The 22,669-nt window shown below is 48.5% G+C and overlaps 1 protein-coding gene across 2 annotated transcripts in view; it reads left to right on the top strand.

Annotated features, from left to right (window-relative positions):
- The window catches only part of CDK17 (cyclin dependent kinase 17), a 1,505,117-nt gene that overhangs the window by 1,091,690 nt on the left and 390,758 nt on the right, over positions 1-22,669 (top strand). For both annotated transcript variants that reach the window (XM_069629414.1, XM_069629415.1), the window contains one exon: positions 15,222-15,316. In XM_069629414.1, coding sequence (XP_069485515.1) covers positions 15,222-15,316 — 95 coding nt within the window. The remainder of the gene's footprint in view (positions 1-15,221; positions 15,317-22,669) is intronic.

Below are 22,669 nucleotides of genomic sequence, written 5' to 3'. Positions count from 1 at the left end.
GTGTGTAGAGCGGATGAGTGCATAAGTGCAGGGGAGTGTGTAGAATGTTGGAGCGGATGAATGTTCGGAACCGATGAGTGTAGAGTGGATGTGTGTAGAGCAGACGAGGGTGTAGAGCGGATTAGTGTGGAAGAGTGTGGAGAACGAGAAGCAAATGATTGTGCAGACCGGATGATTGTGCAGACCGGATGAGTGTATACAGCAGATGAGTGTATACAGCGGATGAGTGCGTATGAGCAAACAACTTTGTATAGCTGATGAGTGCATATAGCAGATGAGTGCGTCGAAAGAACGAGTGCATAGAGAGCGGAGGAGTGCGTGGAGCGGAGGAGTGTGCAAGAATGGATGACTACGTCGAACAGACTAGTGGGTAAAGCCGGCGAGTGTACGGAGAGCATATGAGCGAATGAGTGCGTATGAGCGGAGGGGTGCGTAGAGCGGGTGAGTGTGTAGAGCACGTGAATGCATAGAGCGGACGAGTGCGTAGAGCGGACGAGTGCGTAGAGCGGATGACTGCCTAGAGCAGACGAGTTGCCTAGAGCAGACGAGTTGCCTAGAGCGGATGTGTTGCCTAGAGCGGATGTGTTGCGTAGAACGGAGGACTGCACAGAGCGGATTAGTACGTGGAGCCGGTGAATGCGTAGAGTGGACGGAACGGGTGAAGTATGTGGATGGAATGGGTGATGTATATGGATAGAAAGAGTGATGTATGTGAATAGAACGGGCGACGCAGGTGGATGAAACGGGCGACGCAGGTGGATGAAACGGGCGACGCAGGTGGATGAAACGGGCGACGCAGGTGGATGAAACGGGCGACGCAGGTGGATGAAACGGGCGACACATCTGGATGGAACGTGTGAAATATGTGGATGGAACAGATGAAATATGTAGATGGTACAGGTGAAATATGTGGATGAAGTTCTTAAAACAACTTGGAATACACGGAACTGATCGGCGTGAATAGAACAGATTCAAATGCATGATACGTATTGGAGTGCGTGGGGCGGGTTGGAGTGCGTGGGGCGGGTTGGAGTGCATAGAATTGCATGACTTACATGGAATGGTTTGGAGTGCATGGAACATTTGAAAGAGCATGTGACCCATCATAACACATCACCACGCTTTTTTTTATTTATACCACCATTCAACTAGAACACAGAGATACTATGACACCATTCGGTATAACTGTTCTCATACCAACATTTACCGCATAGTCCCCATCACTCTATGTAAACACTGCTGGTTACACACCCCCCAGCCAGGCGTTCTCCTCAGGCCTAACGCAGCCACTTTCGTCTGGATAAATCCTGCTAGAACTAACGCATACTCTTGATCTCTCAACCACCACATCTACCGGTAAGAAGCAGCTATTACACAACGCCACACCAGCTGCACACATATCCTGTGCTCACACGCACCTTTGTCTCTCTCTACTCTCTCTACCGACTTGAACTCCGGTTCCCAAGGGCGTTCAACCTACCAGCGCCTTCAGACCATACCAATGGTACATAAGGCGTTATATAAATGCAAAGTAACATAACATAACATGTATGTACGTAGAGAGCAATTTTCTCTAACTCTTGGATATGCAGTTACCATTCATAAATCCCAAGGTCTTACCCTAGCGAAAGCATTGATAGATATAGGAAATACAGTATTTAAGGAAGGCATGAGCTACGTAGCATTATCACGCTTAAGTACACTTGACGGTCTATTGCTAATAAATTCAAAGCTGATATTCCTTGCATTCTAGAATACAATAGATTGCGTTCACTGTACACCCCTCATCTGAAACAATACCCTGTTCCAGATAAAGTGAAATGTGGTAAAAGAAAAGTAAATGAAACAGAAATGCAACAGCAAATTCCGCAAAGAAAAGAAAAGAAGCTAAAGTTTCATCAATTGCCGCAAACATAGAAGAACCTATTAGGGAATGTAAACCAGGCATGTCGGCAAAGAAGCAACAGAAAAAAAGAAAAATGCACTCAGATACAGAACTTGCTGGCCCATTCAAATTTACAAATGAAAGTGGGATAAGTTGCAATGCAAATGTAGCAATGAATATTCTATTTCAATTGCCACCAATTGTTAACAATATTTACCTGCACAGTACAGACCAATTGTGTTTGCAAATGTTAGTGCTGCATAGAAATGCAACAAGCAATCCTGACAACACATAGTGTTCATGGAGTAAGGCAACAATTGGACGACTGTGCTGTAATGGTGAGATACAATATGAGCTCACAAGAAGATCTAAAGAATTTCTAATGTACATACTCTTAGTATTGGAAAACAAAAGCTTACCTGTAAACGAAATCTTCCAGATTTCGTACATGTGGAAACATACATGCACTCTCTGTAGCAAAGTGATACAGGAAGAAATCCCAAATGAGCGATTTGTGTATGTTTCCATACCGAATAGTGAGAGCATTTCATTTCAGCAACTTGTACAAAATGCAAACCATGGCAGATTATGTAGTATTTGCAATTCAGACAATCGCTCCACCTTACTGATACAATCACACAGTGCCTACATAATACTTATGCTTCTACGTTATAATGCAGATGGCACCAAAAACAACTGCAAACTGACTGGATTCACACACGGTCAAGTGTCACTTGGAAAGAAAACCTTTACAACAGTAGTAATAATCTACCATGCAGGAGCTACAACCAATGCAGGTCACTACACTGCATACATTCAAAAGAATTCTGGATGGTTTGAATGTAATGATAGCACCATTACTCTAAAGCAGAGGTCGCCAGCTAACCTAACAAATGCGTATTTTCATGTTCTTGAAGCCAACATTTACGAAATAATGTGTACTTCAAGATTGTCAACAAAGTATGTGAAAGACTACAAACAGTTAGAATACGCCCACAGGTATGTAACTACCCAACAGGATGGAAGAATGACACAAATAAATGATTATCACAAATCGTTGGAAACAAATGCACAGGTAGAATACGCCTACAGGTATCTAACTGTTGTTAAAAATGAGCAGGAAGGGAACAAACATAACATTGATCAGAAAGATGAAGAAAACACAAAGGAAAAAATGAAGTAGTTAGTACCATAGGAAATGAAGTTTTTTTTTATAATCCGACAAGGATTTTTTTTCCTAGACCCAAGGATTAGAAAAGCAAACACAGAAACTGAGCGCAATGCACAGTACACGGGTTTGTAAACTAAATATGAGGGTAAAAAAAAAAGTTAACTGTCTATTATGCAATGTAGTACATTTTAAAAAAATGCAAACACTAACACACCTTTTTCTTTCATCACAGAAATGGAAAAAGTGATACTTCTGCCAAGTACGATAGCCAATTAAAAAAAAGTATGTGGATTCTGAACAAAGTAAGAAGTAAGTATATTGGCAGACATTTTCTACACATGGGAATCTACACGTCTAATCTATGGTACTAATATGCTGCAGTGCCTGTAGGCTGCCCTTCCATCTTCGGTGAGTAACTTACCACCTACGCCTTACAACCAAGGTACAAGGAGTATAGTTCCTATCCACAACCATTGCTGCATATGGAAACCATGGTCCTTGTAAATTAGCTGCTTATAAATTTACTTTTCGGACCATGGTCTGCAGTCATGAAGTTAAGACACTAGGGCATCAACACAACTAGCACATTCCACCACACCCATATTGACTTGTAACTCCACTGCTTATGACTTCAGTCTTGCGTGCATGGGCTTTAGCCATGCACCCAAGAGTGCAGGGTCTCCCCACAACTACCTCGGTGATGTGTGGTAGAGGGGATTATTCTATAGGTGTGTTATCCTTCAGTACCTTTGCCCAGAGGCTTCCCTCCTAGCTGTATGTCTGTAGATCTTACATGGGATTGGTGTGCAGTGTCTTCCAAGTCTAGTACTTACCACTTTGTTCTTGGTGGCATGGCCTTCGGCCATGCACCCAAGACTGCACACACTCCCCACAACTTGCCAATCAAAACGCAACACTATGGGTATATACATGGGTGGCACATGCGGCAGTGGTTGTGGCCAGGGCCTACAGTCTTGGAAGTAAGGCCTTCGGCCGACGGCCATGGTCCAAGACTCTAGGCCCTGGCCACAACCACCGTAGCATGTGCCACCCATGGCGGCGTACTAATGAATATAATAATAGCCATTGGAAAAAATAATGCATTCACGGCATGTTGTCAATTTCAATGTTCCCTAACCCCACATGTGTCCTTACAAATGTAACAACTCCCCCGTGCACTGCACAGGCTGAAATACTGGCCTTATTGGACCCCTCATTTTCTGTGCTTGCAAGGAGGCCATAGAACATACGTCATTAAGTAGGTATAAGTGTACTGTGCGTACAAGATGTCCATAGAAATGACATCATGACGACCGACCGACCCCCAGAACAAATGCATTGATCACCTATATGTTAAGACTGTAGCCCCTGGCCGCAACCACCGTAGCATGTGCCACCCATGGCGGCGTACTAATGAATATAATAGCCATTGGAAAAAATAATGCATTCACGGCATGTTGTCAATTTCAATGTTGCCGAGGGTGGCGCTGTGGAGCAGCCCAAGATGGCTGCCTAGCTCCTGAGCTCCGTGTGGGACTGGGCGATATCCGTTTATATCTGCGGCCACACTGTGCGTTACACGCTTATCTCTGCATCACCTTTGCCCCACACCTCAGCGCCTCTGCCGAGCGAAATTCCGGCTCCTCTACGACCCCGGGCGACCCAATTCGGGGTCCTGGACTGGGCGGCCTGACTCCGGCTCTCTCCTCCGCGGTGTCTCAGGGCCTGGCACCTCTCCTGTGCGCTCGATCGGGCGGACTGCGGCCCGATCGGAATCCCGGCGGCCTCCAGGCGTCCTGGGTCTGACACCCCCCGGGAGCGGCCTGACTGGGGGCCCGTGGCCGGCAGTGACGCGGACGCGTCCCGGCCCTCCGCCGGCCGTGAGAGGACTCCGGCTGTGGTCCCTTGCTGGGGGATCGGGGGGGTGAGCCCCCGGAAGGTGAGGAGCGGCTACCGGTAGGCCCTACATCCCCGCCCGGCCCCCCCCGGGCGGACTGCGGCCCGCTGGGGGACTCGTCAGCACACCGAGGCCAGCAGATCGGCGGCGACGTCCCCCACCAAGTCCCCGCTTGAGACTGGCTCTCTCCCCCGCGGTGTGCGCGGCGCCGGCCCGAGGCCCTCCCCCTTCTCGGGGCCTTGCACCTCTCCTGGGCGCTCGATCGGGCGGACTGCGGCCCGATCGGAGTCGCGGCGGCCTCCAGGCGTCCTGGGCCTGACACCCCCGGGAGCGGCCTGACTGGGGGCCGTGGCCAGTGACGACGCGGACGCATCCCGGCCCTCCGCCGGCCGTGAGAGGGCCTTGGCTGTGGTCCCTTGCTGGGAGATCGGGGGGGTGCGCCCCCGGAAGGTAAGGAGCGGCTGCCAGTGGCCCCTACATCCTCGCCCGGCCCCCCCGGGCGGACTGCGGCCCGCTGGGGGACCCGTTAGCACACCGCGGCCTGCGGATCGGCAGAGACGTTCCCCACCACGTCCCCGCTCGAGACTGGCTTAGTGGCGCCCCCCCCCCCCCCAGATTCGCTTCCCGGGTCGCCTGCCTTTGCGGCCCGGTCCTCTCCACACTGTGGGCCCTGGGTGCTGCCCAACACCAGCACACCCCAAACAGCCCCGCTGGGCCCTGTTCTCCTTCACCTGAGAGGCCCCCACAGCTGGGGTTCTCCCCCCTGGTGTTTCCCCCGCACTCTTCTCTCTGATATTGGGACCACCGCTTACTCCACCCCCGCGCACCAACCCACGATGCCTAGCAAGGCCAAGGGATCCTCCAAGGGGGGTGCCATGGATAGATTCGCCAGGGCTGTCCAGAGGGAGGAGGCTGACCGGGACTTACCTATTACTGAGGAGCTGGAGAACAACGTTTGCCCCTCTCCTGCGGCCCCTGACCTGACCACGATCATGGAAGCTATGGCCAAAAACTTTGCTTCCTTTCACGAGAAGCTTGACGACATCAATGCCAATGTTGCCTCTTTAAAGACACGGGTGGATCAGGCGGGGACCAGGATCACAGACGCCGAAAACCGTATATCAACTAATGAGGATGCTATACATGCGCTACAAGATACTGTGGCATCACTGTCCCAAGATATGCGGAATGTGAAAGCAAAGTGTGAGGATCTCGAGTCGCGCTCCCGCAGGAACAATCTGCGTATTATCGGAGTGCCAGAAAACGCCTTAAAGGGTCGCATGGAAGACGCGGTCGAATCATTGTTGAGGTCCCTCCTGGGTGACCCCGCCATGTCCCCATACTTCACCGTCGAGCGCGCTCATCGGGCTCTGTCACCCAGACCCAAGCCAGGGGACATTCCCAGACCCATCATAGCCAGGATTCTCAATTACAGAGACAGAGATCTTATCCTCCGCCTGGCCCGAGAGAAGGGAGACCTGCGATTCGAGTCTCACACAGTGAGAATCTTCCCGGACTTCTCTGTAGCGGTCCAGCAAGAGAGGCGTCACTTTATTGGAGTCAAGAAACTACTCAGAGAACGGAATGTCCCCTATGCTATCCTGTTTCCAGCCCGTCTCAAAATCACACACAATGGGAAATTGTACTTTTTCACTGTACCAGAGGAGGCGGTGAAATTCATCGAGGCGCATCTACCGCTTCCCATCCCGGCGGGAGCTCAGGCTGAGGATGTCCGAGTCGATGCCACACACTAACTGGCCTTCTCTATCTTATCCATGGTACTCGTCAATCGGAACGTGGTCATTGTAACAATTCACAACAGTCCTATGGTCTCAGGCCCCCTGTGTGCCCAGCCGGGCGAGGTGCTCGGCTGGCTATGGTGGCCTGTCTTCTGATCCGGGTACTGCAGAACCTGTCACTGACGGCGTTGCTGTCATGCATATTTGTCCTTAAAGCCGCCCACACGGCCACAGCACACCTCGCTGCATTTGCAATGTTCTTGGTTTTTTGGTTCCCGCTGCTTTGGTGCCACTGTTGGGCACGGGAAGGGTGTCATCCCTGTTGGATGTCGCCCCCCGACCTCCATGCTTTGGGGAGTGTCGGGTTAGCTGGAGATACCTGCGGGGAGGGGTGGGGGTTTCACACTGCAAGTTGGGGGTGGGCAGTGAGGGTGGGACGCGGTTGGGGTGGGGATTGGGGACATGTTTTCGAAAATGGCAGTGGCGGACTGACAGCTGGTCGCGCACCGGATCGCAATGCTCTAATTGTACATCATTCTGTTTCTGCATTTCAGCATCTGTGGTGGGATGTTCACTAAGCTTATTGAGATATATCTGTCCGCTTCAGTCATGGGCACTCTGTCACTGGGAGATCCGGTGACCATTGCACTGGGGTCCGGTACTGGGGGAGGTGGGATCTGGCGTCCTCTGACGTTGGATCACTATCTCTGGTTTCTCCGCAATGGGATTTTATTGATTGGGGTACTAGTATGGCTGTGACGATAATGACATGGAATGTCCGGGGCCTCAGCAATTACACCAAGGGTCGCAGGATCATGGCTTACGCTAATAGGCACCACTGCAAGGTGTTACTCCTGCAGGAAACACACTCCACTGGCCCGTTGGCCAGAAGCATTGCGCCCACATGGGGTCCCCTCAGGTACTTCACGACCTACTCTACGAGGGCCCGTGGAGTGCTGACACTAATTCATAAGTCTCTTAAATTCTCTCTTCACAGAAGCTATATTGACCCGGGGGGAGGTACGTCATCCTCCATTGCGCCATCGCCAACAGAGATTACCTACTCGTTAACACTTATGGCCCCAATGTAGACTCCCCTGAGTTTATTGATCAGGTGGTGTCCATACTCCTGGGATACGTGGGTGTACAGATCATCTGGGGGGGTGACATGAATTTTATTTTAGACCCTGCCGTGGACAGGACTGGCTCTGCCCCCAGACCCTTAGCGAGTGCAGCGCGCAGGCTCTTGACACACTGCAAGTCACTGGATATCCTGGACAGTTGGAGAGCTCTCCATCCGTTAACCCGGGAATACACATATTATTCATCGGTACATGATAGCTCTTCTAGAATTGATCTGATCCTACTGTCGGCCCAACTCATTGGTGGGGTTTCAGATATTCGTATACTTGCACGTACTCTGTCTGATCATTCACCGGTTGTACTGATCATTAACATGGGCATCCAAGCCCCCACCATGAATACTTGGCGCTTTAAATCGGCCGCCCTGCAAGACATCGTTTTCAAGGCAGACATTCTGTCGGATATTCGGTCCTACTTTGAATTCAACTCGCCACAGGACACCACCCGGGGGGTCCGCTGGGACGCCTTCAAGGTGTTCATTCGGGGGGCAGCCATCTCTAGGGAGTCCGGGGTTCTCAAGTCCATTAGGGCCTCCCTGTCGCGATCTGAAGCCAAACTGCGGGATCTTGAGCGGGCCCACCCCACCTCTGTTGACCCTGTCATCCTTTCCCAGATAAGTGAGGAACTGAAGCTGTTCAACGAGCAGGCCGGCAGGGAGGTGCAGTACTTTAGCCGACCTCAGGCGGCGCGGAAATACGGTGAGGGGGACAGACCTGGCAAAACTCTGGCCGCCTTGGCCAGGGGGGAGTGGGGGCCAGCCCAAATCACCTGTGTCAAAGGTAGAAATGGGTCGACCCAGTGGTCGGACCAACATATTTTAGAGACCTTCACAGACTTTTACTCCGAACTGTACTCGCAGCCTCCCGAACATAGCGAATCGCAGATGCGCGAGCTCCTTGCCCAGATCCCCACCACTGTCGTCTCCCATGCTACAAGGGAACAGCTAGACTCCCCCTTCACCCTGGACGAAATAGTGGAGGCCATTTCCAGCCTTCCGAAGGGTAAAGCACCGGGCCCCGACGGGCTTACGGCCGAATTCTTTCAGGAGCACGTGGCCATATTGGGCCCCGAATTGCTTGAGGTCTGGAATGAATCCCTGCGCCTGGGCTCTCTTCCCCCATCCCTACATGAAGCTGTTATCACGGTTCTCCTTAAGCCTGGCAAGCCGCCCGATGAATGTGGCTCGTATCGCCCCCTCTCACTCATGAACCTAGATACGAAGATCTTCGCCAAGGTGATTGCTAATCGCTTTCTCCCGGTCATGCCTTATATGGTTCATGAGGACCAGTCCGGTTTTGTCCCTGGCAGATCCACATCACACAATATTAGACGGCTGCTCAACGTAATGGCCCGCATAGACCAGAGCGTGAGTGCGGTGGCGGTGACATTGGATGCCCAGAAGGCTTTTGACATGGTTTCCTGGAGATACATGTGGCTGGTTCTGGAAACCATGGGCGTCGGTCCTGGGATGATCTCCTACATCAGATTATTATACACCTCCCCGGTTGCCAGAGTCCGCGTCAACTCTCAAACTTCTACACTGTTTCCTCTCTTCCGGGGTACCCGCCAGGGATGCCCATTCTCCCCAATTCTGTTCGCCCTTGCCATCGAGCCTATGGCGGACTTTATCAGGGAATGACACATGCGCGGGGGAATACCTCTCCGGGGCGCCTCCGAGGTGGTCTCCCTATACGCGGACGATGTCCTTCTGTTCGTCAGGGACCCAGATCTCTACCTCGACCCTCTCCTCCGGGACATCACCCGCATCGGGACTTTTTCAGGCTTCACTATAAATTACACAAAGTCCGAACTTTTCCCCCTCACACACTCCACACTTCACCCGGCCACTGAATACCCGCTCAGGTGGTCTCCCAATGGGATCAAATATCTGGGGGTTCATGTGTCCCGGACCAGGGAGACCCTTCTGGCTGACAACTATGTGACATTGGCTGCACTGGCCGAAGCCAAACTAGAGCGCTGGCGCTCTCTTCCCTTATCATTGGCCGGGCGGCTGTCGCTGGTCAAGATGATACTGCTCCCTAAGTTCCTGTACACGTTTACTAATGTTCCCATCTGGCCTGGAAATAGTTACTTCACTGATCTACACAAGCTGTGTGCCCAATTCTTGTGGCATTCCGGCGCGGTGCGGAAAAAGTGGGGTGCTATGACCCTTCCCTATGATAGGGGCGGGTTCACGGCCCCTGACTTGATGAGCTATTGGACTGCGGCGCAGGCACAATTTGCCACATACTGGTATCCTGGTCCTCCTTCCCGCCCGCATGTCAGGCTTGAAATCATTGCTGCTTCCGGTGCTAACATTATGTCCTTACTTCTACACCGGAAATATGAACCTGACTCTCCCATAGACCCCGTCCAGACCACCTTGTTTGCCTGGAGGCGGATATTCGCTGCTGCCCCTGAGACTCACCCTTACTACAAATGGCTCCCCGCATGGCGGGTCCCCAGTTTGGAACCCACGAATGACTCAGCCCTGGCACGGCACTGGCGGGACCTGGGTTATCTGGCCCTTACAGACTTTTACCCGGATGGGGTATTCATAACGCCACAGACGTGGAAACCAGCCCACTCGGGCTCGCCACTCGAGCTACTTCAGTTTTACCGACTCCGCGCAGCGTTCCGGGCAGCTTGGCCCACCTTCCCCAGCGAACCCCCAGACCACCCTGCCATCTCCTACATAGCTAACTCCGGGGGGGCGCGGGGAGTGGTCTCATCATTGTACAAACTCCTGCTCACTGCTTCAGCAACACCGCCCCCCAGGGCGAGAGAGGACTGGGCCTCTGAACTGGGGGTTGTTATTTCAGAGCAGCTGTGGGGTAAAATGTGCTCCCACACCAGTAGGGTCTCTCTTAATTTTCGACATCGCACTATGCAGTACAAGCTGCTGAATAGGCTATACTATACGCCACGCAGACTTTCCAAATTCGCCCACTCCGACACGCGACTCTGCCCCCGTTGTGGGGCGGAAGATGCCGGTCATCTCCACATGTTCTGGGATTGCCCCAACCTGGCCCCATTCTGGGATGAGATTTTTAAGACCATGTCCGCACTCTGTGATGCGGTGCTTGAGCCTGACCCGATGGGGGCGTTGTTTGGTCAGTGGGATGCTGAGGGCGCCAGAGGAGAGGCCAGGCTGTTAAATGTATGCTGTGCAATTGCTAAAAAATGTATTCTTCAAAACTGGAACCGCTCGGCACCCCCCACTTTCCAGAAATGGTTGAACTTGGTGACCTGGTCCCGTGACTGCGAGGAGGACTACATTATTACCCTCCCAGCCCGGTCCCGGCCCAAAAACATTTGGACTGCCTTCAACAGCTATCTCAACGCTCTCGATGCTACCTCTTTGGCGGATGGCTCGCCCTAGACCCCATTTCTGTACATTGTGCTCCCCAATATGGCACTTAGCTGATCTTTATCTGCAAATGTATGCTACTGTGTGTGAACATCCCAGTGTAATGTACCTTGTCATGTTTAAAGACCATACTTTCGATTTGATGTGTGTGTATGTCAACTGCCACTGCCAGCAAAAATAAAAGTTTAAAAAAAAATAAAAAAAAAAAAAATTTCAATGTTGCCTACCAATATGCGTGTGTTTTCAACAATTACAAATTTCCTGTCCACTACATGGACTGAAGGGTTACAAATTTCCTGCCCACTACATGGACTGAAGTGCTATCGTTATTACACCCCACATTTACTGTGCATACAAGGTGTCCATGGAAATTACATCATGACAACCGAAGAACAAATGCATTGATCACCCATGTCTTACTGTCTGAACCTTTCCCAATGCTCTGTGACACAGCAAAATAGTTTCATGAAAAAAGCATGTGTACGCTGGTTGTTGCTCCGCTTTCCGCGGATCCAAGATGTCGGGCGCATCCAAACCATCTGACGCAGAACACGTCTCGCAGCAGCCAATGGGCAGAGGTGTCCGCGGTCATGACGCCAGCCCCTTAGCCAATCAGTATCTTGTTCGTCGACTGAACAGGGAAGTGTGACCGTGGAGCGAACATAGATATCACTAATTATTTCAGACCTACTTTTTGATAATTATAAAGAAACATACTGCACGGATGGTGACCAAATTTACAAAAGCACGCTTTCTGGACCAAGCCCCTGTACCTGCCGCAGATTTCGTCAAAATCCGTCCAGCGGTTTCACCTGTAGCTGTGCGCAAAAATTTTCCCCCATTCCGTCTATGGGAAAAAAAGACGTTTTGGGACCCCCCCTATAACTTTGCCCCCTGCCCCCCCCGGCCCAACATCTCCAACCTTTGCAAAAAAATTCAGAGTGGCCCATATACTTTTTTTTGCAAAGTTTGGTAAGGATTCGTCCAGGGGGAGCAGAGCTCTTCCTATGGAAACAGCAACTTAACCATAACTACACGGCCACTACTGTGGCCGTGTAATATATATATATATATATATATATATCTGTATTGTGTGAATAAAAGGCCTGTAACAAGCCATTTGTTTGTTATAACAATTAGCTTATGTGTGATTTCTTGCCTGTCTGCGTCCAATAACTTGTTTTGCTAGGGGGCCAGGGAAAAGTAAGTGCAAGTGTTCTCCTCACATGCCCAAGCAAAAGCAAAACAGTAATGTATTATTGTTATTGGTGTTATGTTGAAATTTGGGTTGGGCGAGGCAGATCATCCTGTGCATTTCAGTGTTTATATATCATTTTACATTATATTTTGTTTTGAATGCTAGGACTCTACTAGGCATGTATGCCAGCCCTGCTGTGTTGGGTGCTGCCGATCATCTGCATTCCACAAAATGCTTTTAATTTCACTGTGTTTTTAATTAGTTTAGAGAGAGAGAGAGAGAGAGAGAGAGAGATTTTTTTTGTCCCTTCTCACCAAGGGGGAGGCGTCCACACCCCTCCCCTGTGAGGCCAAGGAGGTGAGACCGCTCTGCAAACCCCTCCCTCGGGGTCCTGGCAAGTGGAACCTCACCAGGAGAGACTACCCCCTGTGGGGACAAGGACTCCCTAACCTCGAAATGGCCTACTTAGGAATATTAGACCCACAAGGAAATATGCAATATAAAGACTTGTTTGAAGAAAGAGCTATCATATGTTATTGTCAACAAGAAACCGAGCCTGTCCTTTTTTTTAATGGAAACCTCCATTTAACTGGGATGAGGAGGGTGGAGTGGAGAGAGACGTAGCAAGCGGAGGGAGAAAGACACATATGTCAGCCTGGGAAGCCCTGCAGCGACGTAACACCTGAGGGGAGAAGACTCTGCAACCATCAAAGCCTGCGAGTTTGGAAACTGCTCGGGTGCCCAAGGCAGAGCGTTGGGTGCACAGTGTTCTTGGAGAAAGCAAGATCGAAAAGCTGAGGGTGGTGGCGCGACCACGAACCTACACAATGCCAAGACCACTAAGTGGTCAAAGCCACACATCTCTCGATACCTGCAGAGTCGCTAATTCGTCCAGAAGGAGAATAAGTAATGCAGTACATCATAGTAACAAGGGAAGCGGAGGAAGTGAAGAAAATAATGAACCACGAGTGAATGAAGGCCGCAGTGACTTTGTCCGAGAGAATTCAAAGTAATTGGAGAACGTGAGACCCGGGAGGCTGCAGGGCAATCGTTGTGGGACTGTTCATACTCATCAAATCAAAGTGAGCATAACCTTGAAAGTGAGGGACTAGAAGAATGGGAATAAGAGAAAGCCGAATGCAATAAAGATTGAGGGAGAAACTACAAAGCACCCAAACTGGGCAGATGGTTGTAGAGTTATATAGGTCTAAGGACAGAGACTATAAAGAGAAAGAATACTATGAATTAAGAAGCACAGAAGAGTATCTCAAGAAGCAGTCGTAGAGGCTGGATATCACCTGTGAAAAGTGGAAAACATATCCTTTTTGTAGAGGGAAAGAGCAGAACCAAAGTAACATCAAACCTATTAATACGGATACAAGTATTTGTTCAAGGTCAAAGAAAGCTGTTGTTGAAAAGGAACAAAATGATAATGATATTTTGAAAGTCATATGAACTGATTAAAGAAGTCACAAAATACTGTTTCAAAATCGCCTATTAAGAAGAACCTGTAAGAAGAAACTTACGAGAAGCAATACACCAGGAGAAGGGCAGGATTCTCCTGTCATTAGTTGTAAGAATAGTGATATGGTCCGTTTAGGATTAGTTTGGACTGTGGATATATTCCTTGGGACATTCACAGATGACTGATGAGCACCTTAGTTAGTTTGATAGGTCGGGAACACCCCATAGCTATTGGGAAAGCTAGGCATTATCTTCTTTAATAAAAACATTGTTGAATGTCCTCCAAGAGTCTGAGTCCTCCTTCTGACTTGCCGCAGGGCTTGGTTTTGTTTTTCCTTTATTCGTGATAGGGTCAGTTAGAGAGACAGCATAGCTTCGGACAGAAGACAGGTTAAGTTGGGTATGCTATCCTGATGAGAAACTTTTATTTTCTTTAAATTTACAAAAATTTAGAATGGGAAACTTTCACCGTAGCAATAGGGCTAAATGAGGGTTTTTCTTTTATTTTTAACAAAGCTGATGAATTTGAACAATGTCCAGTTTTCTGCTTCCTATCTCTGACCTATCACACTGCCTAGTATTTGCATATATCTTGGTAATACCTTGGTAGACCAGTTTCCTTTTGCTACATATTTAATTTATGTAAACTAATCTAACAATATGAATGTCTTCCTTTTGCTCCTTCTCTTGATTATTGTATGGTTTTATTTACTTAATATTATGATTTTATAATAGTTTACATAGATAACCTATCACAGTTATTTTAAGGACTAAAGTGTAAACTTAAGAACATTTGAAAAAGTACAGAGTTTATCATTTGTCATGTCTAACAACTCTGTATAATGTATTATGCATACAAATCCCATTTACCAAAAAAATGAAAGGTTTACACTTTTAACTTTTAAAAAGGCCCCTTAACCCTGTCTGCTGTGCCTAGAATGTTTCTTCCTTTAGCACGATCACCTTTTCCATAAAAATAGTACTTTTTGGGCCACAGTTGCTAAAGCATTAAACCGAAGTTGTGGAGTTTTATATTTTATTTGCAGAGTGTTATTGTTCAGGATCCTTATATACTATTAGCGGGTAGAGATCCAACACAAATTGTAAAATCTTTAAAGTAAACTCATCAATCTGATGTATTGCAAGTAAAGAACAGTAAGAAAATGATCATCATTTAAACGATTACTGATTTACAACCCCACAATGACCTACATTCAAAAGCAGCCTATATTTAACATACCCGAGATATTAACTAAAATATATTATGAACATTTCATGCATCAGTATCCATAGTTAATATATCACATTCATTTTTGAAACTGTATTTTAACAGGTTATTTTTTCTGTTTTACAGTGTCATTATTAAAGGATCTGAAACATGCAAACATTGTTACATTACATGACATTATTCACACAGACAAATCTTTGACACTTGTCTTTGAATATTTGGTAAGTCTTTAATTATTTCTTTGAAATAGTAAATGCACTACATTGTTATTTGAGGCATTAGAACAATCATGTTTTTGGTGCTTGTCATGAGGAATATAACTTTCCCTGTCATTTTAAAGTCTTGTGTTATTTCAAGAGTACAAGAATAATTGTCATCTTTTGTATACAGAGTGACAACTTCTACTAAGCCATCAATATATTTTGTATTTCTACATTTGTTACTCACCCTTGAAAGTTTAACAAGTTAAGTTGTTGTGTAAATGTTCGGCTTGTATATATCTTGACAGCTATGTTGCGTGGTTGTTGCTGAGCCAATTTTGACAAGTGAAATGATTTAAATATGAATGATCAGACTTTAGTTGAAAGAGCAAAGATGGAAAAGAGCTTTGGGATCAGGGATTTTTTTAACTCCGCTTTCTTTAGTCCTGTGTCGGGCTCCCTTTCGAAACATTTGGCAACACAAGCTGTGCCATATCCACACTTTGACTTCAAAATATTGGAAACAAAATATCATGTTACACTGGTGACCGCATTGAATGGGCATTTGCTCGATCTTTCTCTGGCCCTTTCATACACAAGTGAAGCAGAGGAAGGTTGGATGCCTTCCCCAGAGACTTTTACTCTTAGCACCAGGTTTTTTATATTGACACAGCAAATATGCAGTGCTATTCCTGACAGTCGAAGCCACAGACTTGTGACTGTTAAAGGCCTAATTTTCCAGTTTGGACTTCAGGCCTCTGACAAGAATGTGGCCCAGCTGCCTGCAAGGTCTAGAACTGTGGGATTGTCAATATGGGGGAAAGAGTGAAACATACATGAGGCAGTGGAGGAGAAAACCACGTATTGTTTATAATTTTCTTGGGTGGTGGAAGTGGATTGGCATACAGAAGAGGGGAAGAAGTAGGACCTTAGGCATTTTATGTGCATCCTTCACTTATGACCCTCCTCTCCGCCTCTTGCACTTTTGTTCCATGGTAACAGTTCAGGGAGTGGGAAAGGGACACAGGTGGGTGGGGCATGCACAGCACACAATTTTAGGTGTTAGTTATCAAAATAGGGATTCATTTCACCGTGTGGTTCTATTTTCCGTAATGCCACTCAAAAAGCCTTGGTGGATAAATAATCGTTGATATCCGCTCCGGTTACAATTTTGTGATCCACTACTCTAAGCTTGTTGGAGCTAATTGTTTGAAAGCATCTCAAAATTGTATGCGATTAGAAAATTGTGCTAATCAGGATTGTGGAAACAGGAGCTCTCCAAAGGAAAGCAGCTTGGTACAAGAAAGATTGTCCGCCAAATGTGTTTGCTAAAGGTTGACCAGGTTATATGTGAACTTTTATGTGATCTTGGTCATTATTTGGAGTCTAGGATATTTATTCAAGATCTGGAATTGTAAGAGTCAATGTTCCATTATGCCCTTTGCAGAAAACAGAAAATCTAGACGCCGGTATGGTTGATCACAGCTATAAATGAAGTGTGGTATTGACCGGCTTATTGTGGTGTGTGTGTGTGTGTGTGTATATATATATATATATATATATCAAAAAGATAAACTGCAAAATAGCAGTTCACAGCGGCACTCCTCCATTTTCTCTCCAAGTAAAATGCCACACCTTTTCCATATTAAAATGTCCTTTATTTGTAAGATGTGTGGACAGCCAAGAGTACACCCGTGTAAAAATTCACAATAACGCGTTTCACCCCAAACTGGGCTTCGTCAGATTGCTATTGACACCATATTTTGCAGTTCATTATATCTCATTTCCTGTTCGTTTGCTCTCATTGCTACAACTAGATCAATGCTTTATTCTTTATTCATTTGCCTCTTGGTGGCGGCCATATTGGATTCCTAGCTGCACCATGTCCAAAACATTATTATCTTGTGGATTTCCTGGTATAGGTGCGTTAGTGCAGTCTGCTTACATTTTAAGATATCCTTTGCCTGCAAGTGCTATGTATGCCAGCCGTGAGCGGCGTAACATATGAGAGCCTCAATTAATATGGAGGCCTCGCAAAAGAAGTATTAGGCTGCGGTAATTAACTGTTAGTTTCCCAGAGTGAACACTCACTGTGTAGTAATGCATTTGATCCAATTAATTGAAAGCTTAAATATTTCTCCAGCATGGGGTCTGAAATGGATTCACATGCTCATGAATATTCCCCGTCGTCAGGCCGGGAATCCTCTGTAAAAGAAAACAGTTTCACTTTCACTTGAAAACTGTATTTCGCCTCTAAGCAAATCACTGAGCTGTGGGTTATACTGCCCCCAGCCAATGACTGCCCTCTCCCTGAGCCCCTCCCCTGGCAGCCATCTTCAGATTTTTAACACACATTTAAGTGTTGGGAGTCCTCGTGTTTTGCTCTGTGAGCTATTCTAAGTTTTTGTGCTTTTCTCGATAAAGAAGGTTCGAGGGGATTGTGTCCTCCGACGTATTCCACATCTATGACGGTAATCACCACAGCTGGGCTGCTTCCGAATTTTTTTCAGTGTCTGCGTCCTGCGTCGATACGCACCCTTGAGGACCTCCTCCGACGGCCGATATCACCGGATGTTATATGTAGGACGCACAACGCCCTTAGCCTCAGTTCTGTTTTTTCGGCGAACGGGTTCGCTTCGGAATCTCGGCGTGCCTCGGTTCTTCTACCTGTTGAATCGGTTCTTCGTTCTTGGTTTATTGTGAGAATCATGTCTTCGTCGTCTTCTACCCCGAGGTCAGGCTTCAAGAAGTGCCACGACTGCGATTCCAAGATGTCGCTTACGGACCCGCACAACGTCTGCCTGTGGTGCCTCGGCGAGGACCACGCCACCGATGACTGCAATGAATGCCAGTCTTTGACGTCGAAGGCCTTGCGGGAGCAGAAGAAGCGATCTGTAGGTAGGGTTTCCAAACCCTGTAAGTCGAGATCCGCTGGGCTTTCGACTGACGATTCGAGGGGCGACTCTCGGTTCCTGCCATTCCTCTGCCTCTTTGTCATGGGTATCAGGCAGGTAGTTGGGGCAAGCTGGGTGGAGGCTTGGCAGGCCAGGCATAGGCACACAAAGAACCCATAACGAGTCCCTCCTTTCCTTCCTTCCTAGTGTTTGTAGTAACTTCCTGGTTACCACTTCCTGTTGCCAAACAGGAAGTGCATGATAACTCATGAGCTCTCTAGTGTTTGGGTGTGGCTTGCTATATACGCCACACCCAAGATTCTTCCAGTGCTTCGTGTTGCTTACTGTGAGCTGTATCAGCAAAACACACTTGCTGTGCTCTGGATCAGCCATCATCTGCTTACCCGCTCCGATCCTTCAGCTTCAGCTTACCTGTTCTTACTCCACGCCGCAGCTATCTCCAGTCAAAAGGGGACTTCTACACCGGCACCTGTAAGAAGAACAGCGTTAACACGCGCACATCAGTAACGCTGCGCATACTCACCGAATCTTCCCGTGACGCTGGAATCCAGGTTAGTTGCACGAGCGCACAACCCCTGTAAGGAAGATGAGACATTCATAGCGCTCGCTCCATTAACGCGGACACTTATTTCACTGCGCTTTCTCTCTCTCTACGCGGTGCATACTTACCGAAAGCCTCAGTGCAAACTTGCCTAACCACCAAGTCTCCAATAGCACTGAACCCAGACTCGAGGCGCTAATGCCACATAATTTCTCCAGCAAGGGAAAGGAAGCGACATTAACAGGCGTGCTCGAATTGAAGGCGCTACTTAAACCTACCAACAGCTAGTTTCTACACGCAGTGCTACTCGCCCTCAAAATACTGGCAAACAAAGACAATACAGACAATTTTGGACACTCAACATTCTCCGTGCAACGTTCACCAGTGGGAAGGACTTTCTAGCCAGTGAAGAAACTGGCGCCTTGAACTCCCGGCCTCGCTGTGAATGCATAAAATGGCGTTTGGCATCTGAACTCAGCCTACAGACATTGGCACCAATCACATGAGTGAATCCCGCCCCTGCGAATGCAGGATGGAGTGCACACCCTACTAAAGATCAAGGAAGGCCCATAGGGGGACATCACAGCACTGTAACGCTCACCTGATTCCCGTAGAGGCGCCGGTCTTGACTGGGCGTATACCGTATCTTCACAGGTGATGTGTAACACACGGCTGGCTCTTTGGGCTGGACCTCTGTGCACGGTATATCTGACACGAAGGGTAAGATGTCTGCAGATAGATAATATGGGATTAAGGAACTGGGCTGTTGAATGTCTCTCTCTTCTTCCCTTTCTCTTCTCCTGTAGAACCCCAAGGTTAACGCTCTCACCTTAGGTAAGTGAACGGTGTGCTCTCCATCTGCCTCGGGGAAGGGTGCTGTAACCAGTTTCTTCACTGGATAAGGTGAGCAGGCCTCTTGACTTCAGAGGACTGCTGTCCGTTGTTTACTGCACGAACGGTAAGTTTCAAGTAATTCTAATGTCTTTAAAGGCTTTAGTAATGATGTTTCTTGTTTTGCAGGGTTCCGGCGATGGCGGATGACGGGCTGAAGTGAGTTGAAGATGGAGCCCGTGTGATGAATAGAAGCGCCTGGAAGCACGTAAGTAAGCGCTTGTTGCCTGCTTCACGATGCGCTCTAACTGTCTTTTTATTTTGCAGGTATAGGTTCGGAGCGGCTGCAGGGTGCCGGAATACCCACTGGGTTAGATGTGGAAAGGAGTAATGGCACATGAGTATTAAAGTTCCCCAATGTCTTTAAACGCACCTTGTTTTGTCTTTCAGATGCGGGATGCAGCGCCGAAGGCCTCCGGAGCGTGCGAAGGGTTGGTAAGCTTTTGTCTTTCAGTTGCCGGAATGCAGTGTGAAGACCTCCGGAGCGCACGAAGAGTAGGTAAGCCTTTGTCTTTCAGATGCCGGAATGCAGCGCGAGGCGTTGGTGACAGCCGATGGACCAGGTAAGTGAAGAGCTGTCACTGAAGACCGTAATGCTAACCTGTTCTTTCTTGTCTTTATAGGTGTTGCTGAAGACTGGATTCAGGATGGTAAGCCTTTTTCCTTAGGTCCAGGATCAGATACAGAAGACACGATGAGCGTTCTGCTGCAGAGGATGCAGAATAACGCAAAGCAAGATTCATCCATCGGGTGTGGTTTAAATAGCCTCCTGTAGTGCTTAGGTGTCTCCTTCCACAGCCACGCCTAGGTAAGAAAAGAGTTCCTGCTTTCCAGAAGAGTTCCAGTGTTCTGAATCTAGGGAGTGGCTCCTGCCCCACCCAACAGGAAAAGTAGTTCCAAACAGAAGAGGATCAGAGGCTCAACTGGCAGGCAAGTAAGCAGCATGGTCTGCTGCAGGTAAGTCCACCCAAGCATTATGAGCCCGGCGCTTCCAGCGCTGGGACTGGGCATATTTATGAGCCTGGTGCCACTGGCGCCAGGACTGGGTCCAAAAGGTCCCAATTGGGACTGGTTGGCACTCGGAACCTGGGTTATGGATCTGCTTCCAAGGGAGTTGGGAAAACCCTGACCTTTTGGAAGCAGAGATCATGACAAGCACGCAGTAAAGAGAAGGGAAGGGCCCAGGGGAATTGGGTGAATTCAGGTCTGAGTGTACACCTTGTATCTGACAGGTATTCCTCCGGGTGAAACAGGGGAAGTGAAGACTCGGGGTCAAGGGAGGCTCGTCCATCGCTCCTGCAGAGACACAGGTGAGTGTGACACTCTTCTAGGCACTCGCGAAAGCGCCATCACCGGTCTCCTTCCTTGTCCGAGGACTCCGCCAGACGGCAGGTAGCTTGTCCCAACAAGCATTCATCTCCGGCGGAATGAGACGCGTTTCGTAGGGAGGTGATGGCGATTTTCGAATTGCAGGGCTCTGTTCCATCCGCGCCTTCGAGAGAAGCCGGCAAGGAACGCGCTAGGGCCACTGCACGCACAGCTTTGGGCTCGGGCGGTCGGCGCGATCTTCAGGAGCCGTCGAGGTCCCGATCAGACAAGGTAGATCGCTATAGCCATGCCCGCTCCAGGTCCAGGTCCCGGTCCTCGAGACCGTTGGAGCCTGTGAGGCCTTCTAAGAAGGCATTGATGCCATCGGCGCCATGTCCGTCGAGGGACTCTCTCAAGGCTCCGCCTCAGAGGAAGTCATCGACGCCGGGTCGGGTTCTCCATCCAGAGGTCAAGTCTCTCAACCTTCATGCTTGGTTTCTGAAAGGTTGAGGTAGAAGGATTGGGACCTCCCTGAAGACGTGATGGAGAAGGCCAGCAACAAAATCCCTGTACCGTTGCCATTAGAGAAAGTTCTGTGACTGGTGTAGGGTACAGAATGTGGATCCTTTTCAGTGTTCAATTCCTGTGGTTCTGTCTTTTTTGCTTTCTTTGGCCCACAAGGGCCTGCAAGTGGGTACCATTAAAGGTTACCTGGTGGCACTGTCCATATTTAAGCACTCGTCTGAGGAGTGTTCTTATTTTAAGATTCCTTTGATTTCTCAGTTTCTTAATGGGCTGACAAATGTGTTCCCACCGTCTCCTTTCCAGTTACAGGGATGGGATTTGAACCTGGTTCTGAAATTCCTAATGGGTGTTCCGTTTGAGACCTTGCATTCTTGCCCTTTGAGACTGCTGACCTTTAAAACTGTATTTTTAGTTGCGGTTACTTCTGCTCGCAGAGTGAGTGAGTTGCAGGTACTCTCCGCCAAGCCACCTTTCACGGTGTTTCATAAGGACAGGGTTGTCCTTCGGGTTCGTCCTTCTTTTCTTCTGAAGGTTGTGTCGGATTTTCATTTGAGCCAGAAGGTAATTCTTCTGGCGTTCTATCCTCCTCCGCCCCCTGGTAATGAAGAGGAGAGGCTCCATAGGCTGGATCCTAGGAGAGCTTTGAGCGTCTATCTTTCACGGATTTCCCGGGTCAGAGTGGACGATCAGCTATTTGTGGGATACGCTGGGCGGCGATTAGGTCAAGCTGTTTCTAAGCAGACCGTGTCCCGATGGATCATCTTGACAATCTGAGTGCTACCATCTGGCTGGTAAGGACCCTCCGGTAGGCTTACAGGCCCATTCTACTTGGGGTGTGGCTGCCTCTACTGCTCTGCAAAGGGGTGTTCCCATTTGTAACATTTGTGAAGCAGCCACATGGGCCTCTGTACATATTTTTGTAAAACACTACTCCCTGGATTCTATCCATGGGCAAGATTTGGCCTTTGGTAAGGCGGTCCTCTATTCTGCAATTTGATTGGGCATTCTAAAATTCGAAATTCTTTTCCCACCTCCATACGTTGGTACTGCTTTGGGAGTCTGTCATAGATGTGGAATACATCGGAGGACACAATCCCCTCCAAGAACTAGTAACTTTGTTACCTGGTAACGTTCTTTCGATGGGATGTTCCTCCAACGTATTCCACATCGCACCCTCCCAGCCTGCCCCTCTAC

The sequence above is a fragment of the Ambystoma mexicanum genome, chromosome 12 (assembly GCF_040938575.1).
Source record: "Ambystoma mexicanum isolate Mex_15411 chromosome 12, UKY_AmexF1_1, whole genome shotgun sequence".
Taxonomy (NCBI): domain Eukaryota; kingdom Metazoa; phylum Chordata; class Amphibia; order Caudata; family Ambystomatidae; genus Ambystoma; species Ambystoma mexicanum.
Note: the sequence above shows the minus strand (reverse complement) of the source record. Positions and strands in the feature narration are given on the sequence as shown.